The 14,070-nt window shown below is 39.3% G+C and overlaps 1 protein-coding gene across 3 annotated transcripts in view; it reads left to right on the top strand.

Moving 5' to 3' along the window:
- Positions 1-8,584, top strand: part of glyr1 (glyoxylate reductase 1 homolog (Arabidopsis)) — a 43,316-nt gene extending 34,732 nt beyond the window's left edge. For all 3 annotated transcript variants that reach the window (XM_088330713.1, XM_088330627.1, XM_088330799.1), the window contains 6 exons: positions 3,768-3,878; positions 3,964-4,065; positions 4,155-4,317; positions 4,467-4,646; positions 6,502-6,626; positions 7,641-8,584. In XM_088330713.1, coding sequence (XP_088186839.1) covers positions 3,768-3,878; positions 3,964-4,065; positions 4,155-4,317; positions 4,467-4,646; positions 6,502-6,626; positions 7,641-7,715 — 756 coding nt within the window. In that variant the 3' untranslated portion in view covers positions 7,716-8,584. The remainder of the gene's footprint in view (positions 1-3,767; positions 3,879-3,963; positions 4,066-4,154; positions 4,318-4,466; positions 4,647-6,501; positions 6,627-7,640) is intronic.
- The last annotated feature ends 5,486 nt before the right edge of the window (positions 8,585-14,070 follow it).

The raw sequence follows: 14,070 nt of genomic DNA, 5'->3' as shown, positions 1-14,070 counted from the left end.
AAGTTGCCGGCGACGATAAAAGCTCCCTCGGGTTGTGCAAGTTGCTGTTTGTTGAAAACAGCAAGCAGGAGATTTAGCGCTATGCTAACGTTAGCATCTGGTGGAACGTAAACAGCAATTACAATGACCACAGTTTGCTCTCTCTGTTGATAGAAGGGGTCTAAAAGATACTGCTAGAACCTCTGTATCGGATGAGCAGTGTGTGTCAATGATTCTGCTGATATTGCACCACGCAATGTGCACGTAAGAGCATAGTCCCTCACCCCTGTTTTTACCGAAGTCTCTGTCTTTGTTGTGCCGGTGTAGCGTCCGTCCTGCTAGCTCGACTGCAGCGGTGGGGATCCATGGGTTAAGCCAAGACTCCGTAATAACAAAAATACTGCAATTCCGGACGTAGCTGGTGTTGGTCAGGAACATGCTTGGAAGCGCTGGTCTGTGTGGTAGCCTTCTTAGCCTAGCTGCTAGGGCCGACCGGCAGCCCCGCTTCCCTCCGCTGTCTCCGTCGCTTGTTGTGCAGGCTGGTCACCCAAGGGGTATCCCAGTGGTCTCTGTATATACCTCGGGATGTTGAAGTGTTATTGAAGTCGCGAAAGGAGTCGAAATCTAGTCTTAGTCCCAGGTTACTGGCGACTGAGGGCGTTTTTTGCCAAGCATGTATTTATCGTGAAAAATAGGAGGGATAAAAAAAAAACTAAAAACAAAAATACTAACTGGAGAGCCTGAAGCCGCTGGACTCGCGTACGCAGCCATGTTGCTAATGAAGCTGTCTCTAAAATTATCTACCCTTCTTTTGTGGCGCCTGTAGCACCTACCAGAGGTCAACAGGTCAAAAAGGTGATGGCAAGTGTCTTTTAGAATTATGGTTTTGCTACGATATCGCAAACTAGGAATGTCCTCTAGACTGGGCAGAGTGCAGCTGATGACCTTTTGGACTGTGTTGATTACACTCTGTTTGTCCAGTTCTCTGCAGTGAAATTCATGTAATCATGAACATCATCATCATTGCTCAGTTTTAAATACACCTCAAAATTTGGAAATAAGATACAATTATGTTTTAAGATAGTAAACATTATGATGTAATGTGTACTTGATAGAGTTCAATTTATATGTCTATACATAGTAATTTATTTTTCTATATCTTATAATGTATGACATTCAAGTTTATCAATATGCTTTACAAATAACTAACTTCTTTTAAAGTATATATTTGAATTTCAATTATTGAGCACAGATGTACATTATTTGTACAGTTTGACTACTGGGTATTTCATCATCTTCACTCATTATGCTGTATTACAGCAGTGTATAGTGTTACTTATTTTTATATTATTATTGGAAAAAACAGTGACTATGCAAACAGTCTTACTGGAATTAAGTTACTACTACAAGTTAGTTATTACAATTGACCTATATTATTAAAAACATCTTTTGATTAAACATATTTGATTTATTTAAGTGTCCATTGAGAAATATGGTCAGCAAACCGGGGATGGTGCCAGACAGCTTGCTTTGTTGTTTGTTGTTGTTTCTTTAAGTACAAAGTGATGGCCAGCAGGAATTGAGTGGAATCATTTTTACTTATTCGTTCAAACCTTTTGTATCAAATGAAAGCAAACAAGAGCTGCTTTTTTTTTTTACATCAAACAAGATGAGTATTGTAAATTCCGGACTATAGAACTCACCTGATTATAAGCCGCACCCAGTAAATTTATAAAGGAAAAATTTTTTTTTTAAACATAAGGCGCATGTGCCTGCATTGAAACCTGAGATATTTACAAAGAAAAACGGTACCCAGTGTGTATGTATATATATTATATAGATATAAAATATGGTACATTCCGGTGGGCCACTGGACTTATGATAGACAAATAAGTGTCTATACGATGTCAGCAGTCACTTAAATATGTCATGCCACATATCATTGGAAAGCTTAAACTCTTCGGATTTCAAACTATCTTCATCAGAGAAACATGATCAATCTGAAACTAGATTCCCGAAAACTAAAAAGCCAACATACCTCACCATTACGTCCCCTGGCCGTCTTCAACTTCTTTGAATGTCCGCGAAAATGTCAACTAGGACAATACATAGAATTCACCCGTAAAAGATAGATAGATACTTGATTTATCCCCGTAGGGAAATTCACACTTCCAGCAGTCTCCCTTGTTTATTAACAGATTAACATGATGCCCTCGGGGTGCTTGTTGTAGTTAGCGGAGTGGATGGCGTCACACGCTAGTCCAAAAGTTCGACGTCCCTGCGGCAGAAGGAAATCTTTGTGCCCAGGGATACACCACCTCGTGTTAGCGAGTCCACCTCCTCTCCGTTCCTGCAGGCTTTCGTGTCTCTGTCTAACAGCGCTGAAGCCGGATAGCTCCGGTCCGGGTAGCTCCGGGTGGTTACACGTTAGCGTCCGGGATGCTAAACGTGAGCCACGTTTCCGTAAAACACAGCTACTGCACTCCCTGTGCTCTTTGATGTTTTTTACCAGCAGAGCCAGTTTGTCGGTCTTATTCAGTATAGAGTTCACATTTACCATGATTACGGATGCTACCGAAGACTTATAACGCCGCTTAGCTAGCTCCGGCTCTCCATCCATGATAGGCCCCCTCATCACGCCGGCACGAGAATTCTTCAGTGCAAGGAGTTGATTCCTCGAAAAAAACGCATTTTTGTGCATTAAAACCCATGTCAATAGGATAGAAAGTAATCCAAAGTGTTGTTGTCAAACGGGACGAAAAACACAGAAGATGGAAGCAGACAATAAATCACAAAAAGAGCAAGATAACAGGGGAGCTGCTGGAAAGGCTGGTATCGGCGGTATTTACTCAAAAACACACGATTATGCAGACAGATGAATATAAATTCCCCTTAGAGATTTCTGCTTCGTTGGACGTTGCTTCTTGTAATCAGTGTGTTTTGCCACATTATTTCTGTTAACAAATAAACACACTCGTAAAATTATTTTCTCAATATGGTAGTTATCCCTCCCCTTACAATTGACACCTTTTCCATTATGAGTGTCTGTTCATGGTAGTTTTATTTAGAATGCATTAATTAGCCGCATCTTTGCGTAAAGTTTGAAAGCTTGTGACAAAAGTCGCGGCTTGTAGTCCGGAATTCGCGGTAAATACAATCCTTCTGAAAGTATTAGGCCACCTTGAACCTTTCGACATTTTGCTTCATTTCAGGTTGCCGGAAAAAAACATTTTTTTTTTATCAAGAATCAAAAGTAATGTTGAATGATGTAATATATTTTGCCCTCATAGATCCAATAACTATATTGTATCTACTTTTTTTACATTTCTAAATGAGATTCACTGCTATTTCAAAAAGAGATGTCTCAATTTTTTGGGCCATTTTGTATTTATTTGTTATTTGCATTTTTTAATTGTATTATATTTATGCAATTTTCACATTCATGGATTATACATCCTATAATTCTATTGTATCTTTACTTAACATTTGTAATTGAGAGCCATTGTCTGATTTTTCCAACTGTTACAGAAAAAGTATAGTAGCCAAATGACCTTGGTATTGTATCCTGTACACTGTCACTGCTATTTCTAAAAGATTTGTCTCAATGTTTTTTGTCATTTTTTTGTTATTTGTGCACTTTTTTCATCGCAAACATTCCATTCATGGAAAAGTATGGAATAGATATGTCTGTTTATAATAGCAGTGACAACATGAAATTATTAAAATAGTCAATACATTTTAAATGTTTGATTTTCATAATGCAGCATTCTTGTGTATTTGTGTTCTAGTGTGACTTGTTCATCCAAGAAGGGGCGAGGTTGGGCCGAACCCCTGCAGAAGTCTCTTCAATGTGTGACATTACTTTCTCTTGTGTCTCTGACCCAAAAGCTGCCCGAGATGTAAGTTAAATATCGACAGTTCTGAATATATAATGGATGGATATTTTGGTCTTGCTAATTGAATTGTCTTCTTGCTTTGACTCAGTTGGTCTTGGGTCCGAGCGGTGTACTGCAAGGAATTAGGCCGGGCAAGTGCTATGTAGAGATGAGCACTGTTGACCCGGAGACAATTACAGAACTATCTCAGGTTTGTTATTTTTTCCAATCCCACTGTGCAGAAGTTGGTGCTTTTCAAGTGGTAGTGTTAAATGCATTATATGTATATTGTTTTATCAGCTGATCACATCACGGGGCGGTCGTTTCCTGGAAGCTCCTGTGGCCGGAAGTCAGCAACTTTCTAATGATGGGATGTTGGTCATCTTGGCAGCCGGTGACCGAACAGTTTATGAGGATTGCAGCAGCTGCTTTCAGGCCATGGGCAAAACTTCCTTCTTCTTAGGTGTGTAGGAAAAAATGATGCTTGTCGTTTTCGTGCTTCCTTTTGTTCCAATTTTGCTGTTAGACCAACAAAACGTGTTCCACCTACAGAACTAAAATTGTATTTTATGAGTGTTGGTGTTTTTACTAAACCATTGTGTATCTCTAAAGGTGAAGCAGGAAATGCAGCAAGGATGATGCTCATCCTCAACATGGTGCAGGGCAGCTTCATGGCCACCATTGCAGAAGGACTCACTCTGGCCCAGGCCACTGGTCAATCACAGCAGACTTTCCTGGACATCTTATGCCAGGGCCAAATGGCAAGCACATTTGTGGATCAGAAATGCCAAAGTAAGTACAAAAAGTTAAGCATGTCTTTTAGGGGTGGGGGACATTTCCGCCTGTTGAGTGCATTGCAATTATGAAGAGAACAAATCTGAATCAATTCATAAACGTCCAAATTTTGATTATTAACTCATTCAGTGCTATAACATATGAATACCTTTTCAGAAGCATTGTCCCTGAGTGCCAAAACGTAAAAATAAGTTGTTTTTTTTTTGTTGTTTTTTTGTTTTGTTTTGTCACTATTCTCAAGGCTTGGGCACTGCCGATCATTAAGCATCAAGTCTCTGCGTATTATATCGGTATGATAAATCACCACTCGTTGGCAAAAGTGGCTTTGATCAGATCTTTGCCTAGTTTCGTTGTTGTAGTCACCGGATTATACCGTATGGCAGTGTGTGTAGGCGCTGGCCAATATGCTGAGTACGCGCAGTGTAATGATGAAAGCGGAGGTGTATTTACAGGCGGTTAACGCTCAAAGCTTAATTTCTTTTCATAAAAAAAAGATGACCAAGTGCCTTTTGTAATGATCGGGACAAAGAGGAATGACCTTTTGTGCACCTCTGCGATCACCATGACGACCTGAATCATGTGATCACGTTACAAGAAACATCGGCTGAAAAATTATTGCAAAGTTAATGCATCGTTTATGCATAATGGCGGCGCCCTCTGTTGGCTGCGGCTGCATCGGCTCGCTACAACGGGTCTGGTGTATCGACATTTCGTTCTGTGTACATTGTTACAAAGAATGACAATACAAAGGAATTTATTATTATAAGTTCAGTGTTCTTGCAATAAAATGTTTTTTGCAAGAAAAGTTCCCTTGTGTTTATGGAAGCATTGTATAGATATTGCAAATGCAAAAAAATGCACAGGAGTGAAAGTTCTGTCTGAAATGCAACCTTTCACAAAAAGCTGTTTTTCTTAGAGGTTTTCTTGGGAATAAGTAGTTTCAAGAAGCATACTTTTTAATGAAAGATGAGCAAGCTTTCTTTCAATGTGTTCTATGCCTATACAGCTACAGAGTATAACTTTATGTATGCTTTAAAAATGAGTAAAATGGCAAAAATTGGCTGGCACAGACACTTCCATTCGAGAGAAACGTCTGGCACTGAAAGAGTTAATTTCTCAAATTATTTTTTTTTTTAAATGGATGGTCATATGAAAAGCAGAACAGTGATGCGAAATTCTGTTTAATTGTTAGTTACCATTGATCAACTCAAACGGTATTAATAAGGTAATTATTCTGTTTTTAAAGGCAACAATGATTCAATCGCTGGTACATCTCTTAAAATAGGTATTATTGTAATTGCTTTTTATCACCAGTGACTAATAAATAAGGTTTTACTATCAGATTAAAAAATATTAACATCTGTGTGTCTTTGCAGACGTCTGCACAGACTTAAGTTTCATGGCTGCACGGCCGCTATCGGTGTGTGAGTGTGGGTAAATGGGTAAATGTGAAGCACATTGTAAAGCGCTTTGGGAAGTCTTCATTGACTTGAGAAGCGCTATATAAATGCAGACCATTTCATTTCATGGTTTCATGTTACGATTCACAAACATTCACAGCCTGAAGGAAACTTTTTCATGACAAATACAAATAAAAAGCAACAAATTACTTTTATTTAGGGAAGTGGTCATTTGGACTTAAAATAGTGTCGGTATCCTAGTTTGGGAGTTTGCATGAACTGTAGATCACTTCAATTATTGTTTTGCTTTGTTTATAGATGCACAGTTATTAAGAACAAGTGTTTGTATTCTAGCTTGAATTTAAGAAAACTCACTAATCATTTCCTTATTAAATTGTGCGTTACCTAAAATGTCCACCGCTAATGTGATATATTTATTTTTTTTTATTCAGATATACTACAAGGCAATTTTAAACCAGACTATTATCTGAAACACATTCAAAAGGATTTAAGGCTCGCTATCTCCATGGGTGACATGGCCAACCATCCAACCCCAATGGCTGCAGCTGCCAATGAGGTAACTTTACTTCAAGTGTCTGTGTGCTGATTCATAAAATGGTTAGGGTCAAATTTTTAAAATATGACTGAGTTCGGATTTCGTTGTGTATGATACGGAGTTCGTACAAGTGCTTGAAATGGTTGAATATGCTTGAATTTTAATGTTGTTTTATAGGATTTAAAAGTGCTTACATTTTCTTTTAAGAACGTGAAATTATGTTTCACAAGTCTGCTTAAAAATGACGCCAACACTGCTCTCTAGTAGCTCGACTTTGCCGCTGCATTTCTTCTTCCCTCGTGATTAACTGCAACGAGTTTTTATGGTATTGTACTATGATACATCAAGGCTCCTTCGGGTGTAGGCCAAGAGGACAGGTGCATGCTAATCCCAAACAGGGCACTATGACATGTGGATGTGCAATGATTATGTGTCAATTATCGGAGTTTATTACGGGCCGTGCAAAAATTGAATGTAGCGTTTCCCAGTGGTAAGTTGTAATGGGAAGAACTTCCTGCAACAGAAAGATGTAAGCTATATATTAGCCGTTTTAACCAACATTTAGGGCAAAGAATTTGAATACTCTGCAAAGGCCAAGTCAATCTGCAGATCTCAACACAGAAAGACCAACAAACAAGCAGCAACTCAAGGCTGCTGCTGTAAAAGGCTGACTAATTATTACAGAGGAGGAAACCCAGCGTTTGGTGTTGTCCGGGGTACCAGACTACAGGCAGTGATCGTCTCAAATTAATTTGCACCAAAAGATTGACAACAAACCTTTTTTTTAAGATAATACCTAATTGTCCTATTACCCTTTTAAGCCCATTTTTTTGATGTGTTTGGAAACATAGGTAAGCATTCATTTTCAGCCAGATGTTGTCATGCACCCTCTTGAATTGAATATTACTATCTGCACTTCTATTCTGGTCAAAATATTTCATTTTTAGTCCAATTTGGTTTGCATTTAGAGCCCAACTTGTGTCCACCAGTCTTTATATTTTCTGGTCTAACTGTAGGATCTGTTTGTTCCTTCAGGTGTACAAGAGGGCTAAGGCACTGGACCAGTCAGACAATGATATTTCTGCAGTCTACAGAGCCTACATTCATTAGATTGATATGTGATGTATTGTCTTGGCCACATGGTCTTTAATCCTTCATATTTACACACTCTCGATGTTTTATGTTTTTTAAATTCTAATTTTATTTCACAGTTATTCCATTTTTTTGGTCTGCTTGGTTAAATTTAAAAAAACGACGGTATTGCAATTTCTTCATGATAGGAAATATTAAACATGGGTGACATCAAACTTAGGTGAAGGTAACACCAGTTGATTGTGAGGGCACAATTGAATCATCCAAAACCACTTGAGCAGGTTGGCCAGTCTCAGCTGCATGGAATGCTATCAGGTTGTGAATGCGTTACCTCTTGATTTGCAACTAAGCTATTTAGGTTAATCTACACTTCAACTCCTCTTCAAATATCTGAAATTCTAAAAGGAAACTTGAGAACATGCAACTACGTTGCCTCAAAATAGTAATCCTTTAACTTTTGCATTGGATTGATTTATTCGAAAGGTCCTCTTTGCAGTTTGATAATGGATTATTTTGTGTATTGGACAAAGACTAGAAAAGCTTTTACATTAATAATTTTTGTAGTCCCTGACCCACACAGACATAAGCCTTAAAATGCAGTACGAATTTGTGATCAGATTTCCACATTCGATTCTTGAGTGTGATTTTTTTTTTATGTTGAAGTGGATGGAATACACGTGGGGGGTGGGACAATTCTCAGGAGCAACTAACATTGTACTTGTCGTAAAACTGCAAAAATTTTATTTTTGAGTATCAAAACATGCCTATAATTGAAAAAAAAGAGTTTTATCAAGATGGCAACCCATGATTGCTTTTGGATATTTATGATTTCTACATGTGGAATCAAGGCTTTTGTGCTGTTTATTAAATCCTCTCCATCAGTGACATTGAAGTATTGTTTTTTGGGGAGTTTTACTAAATTTTTTGAATACATAGTGTTAATTATATTCTTTTTTTAGTAGTGTATTGCACATCTATTGCTCATCTCTGAGGGAATGTATTACTGAATTAATTCATGATGCGTGTCTCCAATGGTAGACCTAGTATCTTTTTTACAGCACGTATTCAGAGGCAACTTCATCTGATTATGTTAGGATGGGCATACAAGAGCCTTTCCAAAATACTTCAGCCTGGACAAAGTTGTCATGTCAGGGTTCGTATGGGTGCTTGAAGTTTAATGTTGTGGTTTGTAAGGTCAAGAAAATTCATGAAATTGTTGCCATTTCTATGTTTAATGGCAGTCTGACTCTATAGACCACGCATTAAATGAAGACCGTTTTTCTCAAAGAACTAAATTTAAAAAAGTGCGTGAAAATGACGCCGACATGCCTGCTATGGTGGCTTATGCCGTCATGTGAGGAGTCACCGCGCCCTACAAGTCTCATCCAAGAGGACAGCTCTAATTAGTAAAACATCGCTTGGCTGACTGAGAAGAGTTGCCTTTTTTGGCTCCCAAACGGCTCCTCAAAAAAAAAAAACAACACTAAATTATTTAGTAATTGGTAACTTCATATGTTTTGCAGGGAATCCCTGAAAAACAAAAGAAATATAAATTAATGTTCACAGATTTAAAAAAAAAAGTAAAATAAAAAACAATTTCAGCTTTTTACTCGCCGAACAAATTTCAAGACGAAAAACCCTGAATAATCAAAAAAATAACTTAAGATTTCTATTTTAACCAATTTAGGCACCTCCTAACTTTCTAAATTATTAATTAAAATAAGTACAACATGAAACAAAAGCTCAGCAGTCAGTAGCCCGTTGGCCACTTTGCCTTTGGCTTTCTGTGAGAATTTCAGTCTACCACATTTCTGACATGGCAACTGTAAATAAAAAAAGGAAGTTGACTGTGGGGGCTGCCACTTGCAGGGCAAGTGAAAATTTGAATGTTTTTTGAAACAACGGCATCTGCCCAGTATGATCAGAGCCTGTGGTTGTTTTCAAAGAATATAATGTCAAGCGGCACTGCCAGACAAAACATACTGACAGCAAAAAGCTAACTGAAAACGAACGCTGTGAAAATATAAAACAACTGGAAGCTGTTTTATCGGCACAGCAGCACTTTTTCCGGAGAACATGCGAGTCAATTGAAAATCCGACGAGGTCTGGAAGTTGATCTCAAAGCACTGCAAACCTTTCACAAAGGCTGAATTTATTACTGTTCAAATAATGCCAAGCTGAATGCATCGCACTTTCAGCTTGCCAAATCTGCCCCACTTTTTGAAAAGTTTGGACACCCCTATTAAGTAACTGCAGGAGGGAGGCGAGTTAAAAGTGGTGTGTTTGTTGATTATGGGTCAAAGGCATTGTGTTTTTATATATATATATATATATATATATATTACATCTAATGTCCCTGAAAAATAACCTTTTCTCTGAACAGCGGGTTTTGCTGAATTTTGTTTTAAAATATATGGTGTGGCTCTCTCTTTCAAAAAGAAAATATTTTGCACTTGTAGGGCACTGCCCAGCTCCCAAGGCATTTTCCAACCAACAACTTTACCAACACAATGAGTGTCCCCTGCCCGATGATTGCTGGGATGGGCTCCAGCACCCCCGCGACCCTACTGAGGATAAGCGGTGCAGTAATGAGATGAGAACTTTACCAACACAATGAAAGACCCACAATTTGTTCGCAAGACCCTTCCTCTGTCCTAAAAGGACACATGGCGTCATGTGGACCCATGACACACACAACAGGGCCCACGATCAAACATTGTATTCATTCACAGGAAGTGACCTGACTTTACAACTGTATAATGTTTTGAATCCCCAGAAAGATTAATGATTTGCATGTGTCATGTTTCATGAGAGGATTTCATTCACGGCGGCACAGTGGTTAGTGCGTGTGCGGCACAGTTCTAAAGTAATGAGATCGATCCCTCTATGTGTGGAGTTTGCATGTTCTCCCCGTGCTTGTGTGGGTTTCCTCGGGCAGTCCAGTTTCCTCCCACATTCAAAAAACATGCCTGTCAGGTTAATTGGCTGGTCTAAATTGTCCCTATGTGTGAATGAGCGAGTGAGTTGTCTGTGTGCCCTGCGACTGGCTGGCAACCAGTTCAGGGTTTCCTCTGCCCACTGCCCGAAGATAGCTGGGAAGGGCTCCAGCACCCCCGCAAACCTACTGAGGATAAGCGGTATATTACATGGATGGATGGATTTTTTGCTTGTTATAAGAAAATTTTGCCTTTTATCAACGAATGGGAGAATTTTATTTTGGAAAAGGTATCAACAGGGAACTACATTGACCACAGGATCCGTCGCCGGTGACCATGACGCTGGAACAGCTTTTTCTTTCTTCACGTGCTCCTTTCTGAAAAATGAGCCCTGGTTGGACAATGCATAAAAAAAGGCTGAGTTCCAGAGCAGGCCCCTTGGTAACGAAGCCTTCGGAACGCCAATCACAAGGCCTGGTTGACCCATGGTAGTCCCTTCTAGAGGTAAGATCGGGCCCAAAAAAAGCACCCGAGCCCGACGCAGGCCCGAGGGGTATTAAACCCGACCCGGACCGAGCCCGACTAATTAACTGGATTTGCTGGCCCGGCCCGAGGGGGCCCGAAATTACATATTTTATTTATAAGGAGGGGTGATTTATGATAACAAATTAAACTCTGCCTTTTGTTACAACATCTAGGCCTAAGTTAAATAAAACTGTATAAACATTTACATCATTTTTTGAGGTAGCGAAAACATTTAAGGGCGTCCGTCATTTTGACGACTTGATCATTGGGCCATAATCCACAGCAGCAGTAGTAGTACGTCCTTAAGATTTTAGCGCGGCACTATCATTGAGGGGGTGTTGACGTGTTGTGCCCTTTTCCGACTCCTATGCAAATCCCCCCCCCCTGATCGTATTCTATATAAAACGCTTATTAAAACAATAAAGCGAGCTAATTATAATAATTGGGAGATCCTAGTCTATATAACGCGTTTATTTAAACAATAAAGCGTGATTTTATTCTGCAAATTGAAACGCGGATGAAAATGTCACCAACGTCAATGTACACTTCAGACAAAAGGGATCGTATTCTATATAAAACGCTTATTAAAACTCTTACCAGAGTGCGTTTTCCTCGTCAGTTCTCCTCTCTTGAGTTTATCCTTAACTTCTTGTTGGTCCGACTCCATATCGGGGATACCAGGCCAAAATCACGCGAATTTGCGGAGGGGAAGATTATTAAGAGGACAGCATTCACGTCACGTGCACAGAGCATGCTCTGGCTCCGTTAAAAGCAATTACAGCTCCTTCTCCGTTTTATCCAAATTATTTATTTTATAACAAGTATTCCTTGGTCTAGTATCCATACATAGTTTAAGTATATATTTTTAATGAACATATATTTATAATTATTAATTAATTAAAAAAAAAAAAAAAAAAGCAGGACCGAACCCGACCCGACCCGACCGTATGACTGACATTTCAGGCCCGACCCGGCCCGAAATTGCCTCGGGTTCGGGCTCGGGCCATGAATCTTAGCTCTAGTCCCTTCCTGTCAAGCTACAGTGAAGGGAGGGGAGAAAGATCCATCCTTCTCCATGCACCCACCGGAGAGGGTTGTGTTTTCTGTGGTCCCAACCCCCACTTTTTTACTCTGTGATGCTTTGTCTGACCCAAAGGTAAGCAAGAAAAGATTTGATAGCAAACCGTTTTTGGTGTTATAAATGTCATCATGAAATGCTATGGAATAATCAACTCTTTTAATTGAGCGGGAATTGTCTTAAAACCGGGTTTATTGATCAGTACTGTTAACCTGCTACCAGATCTCCCCCTCATCCCTTTTGCTAACGCCGTGAGTTCTTGTCAACAATTCTCTATTTTTTCGCTTAATTCTATTTTCCCTAAGTAAACAAATGCATTTATTGAAATGAAACAACGCGCATTATCTTTTGGACTGGTCGATCTATCCATATTGATGCAAAATCGATGTTTTGAGTATTGCTTAATGATAAATGCTAGGTACAAACGTGTCCAAATCATGATCACCACATAATTAGATGCTGAACCAAATAAATATAATTTAAAGCACTGTTCTCCCCACTATTTAGGTTCTTCTGAGTTTCCGAACCCTCCTTTATTGACACACGTCAAAAACACATAACAAACATTAACGTGTATCATATTTCGGTCAAATGTGACATTCAGATGTAAAATGGAAATATAATTATAGATATACAGCGGCTTTTGAAATTATTTGGCCCCCTTGAACTTTGTGACCTTTTGCCACATTTCAGTCTTCAAACATCAAGATATAAAACTAATTTCTTGTGAAGAATCCACAATAAGTGGGACACAATCATGAAGTGGAACACACTTTATTGGATATTTTGATTTATTTTTTTAAACTAATAAGTGCGTGCGTGCGCGATTACACCTGCAAGTCGCTTGGGGTATGTCTCGATCAGTTTTGCACGTCGAAAAACTGATATTTTTTCCCATTTCTCCTTGCAAAACATCTCAAGTTCCGCGAGGTTGAATGGAAAGCGTTCTGATCAGCAGTTTTCAGTTCTTTCTCAATTGGATTGAGGTCTGGACTTTTGACTTGGCCATTCACCTTGATATATCTTTTGGTGAACTGTAGCTTTTGTAGCTTTTGCTTTATGATTTGGATCATTCTCTTGTTGGAAGACAAATCTGTCCCGTTCTCATGTCTTTTGCGGACTCCATCAGGTTTTCTTCCAGAATGGTCCTGTATTTGGGTCCATCCATCTTCCCATCAATTTTAACCATCTTCCCTGTCCCTGCTGAAAAAAAAGCGGGTCAAACCATGATGCTGCCACCACGTTTGACTGTGGGGATGGTGTGTTGAGGGTGATGAGCTGTGCTGCTTTTACGCCAAACAACGTCTTGCAATCTTGCCAAAAAGTTCGATATTTGTCTCATCTGACCAGAGCACCTTCTTCCACATGCTTGTTGTGTCTCTCAGGTGCCTTGTGGTAATCCTTAGACGACACTTTTTATGGATATCTTTAGGAAATGGCTTCCCTCTTGCCACTCTTTCATGAAGCCCAGATTAGTGCAGTATACGACTGATTGTTGACCTATGGACAGATTCTCCCACCTCAGCTGTAGACCTCTGCAGTTCATCCAGAGTGATCATGGGCCTCTTGGCTGCATCTCTGATCAGTTTTCTCTTTGTATAAGCTGAAAGTTTTGTGGGATGGCCTGATCTTGGAGTGGTCTGATACTCCTTCCATTTCAATATTATTGCTAGCACAGTGCTTCTTGGTATGTTTAAAGCTTGGGAAATCTTTTTGTATTCAAATCCAGCTTTAAACTTGTCCACAACAATATCTTGGACCTGCCTGGTGTGTCCCTTGTTCTTCATGATGCTATCTGTGCTTTAAACAGACCTCTTAGACGATCACAGTTGCA

The sequence above is a fragment of the Urocampus carinirostris genome, chromosome 1, assembly GCF_059441175.1.
Source record: "Urocampus carinirostris isolate Australia breed hairy pipefish chromosome 1, RoL_Ucar_1.0, whole genome shotgun sequence".
Lineage (NCBI taxonomy): Eukaryota > Metazoa > Chordata > Actinopteri > Syngnathiformes > Syngnathidae > Urocampus > Urocampus carinirostris.
The sequence above is the reverse complement of the archived record's forward strand: the minus strand, read 5'-3'. Positions and strand labels throughout refer to the sequence as shown.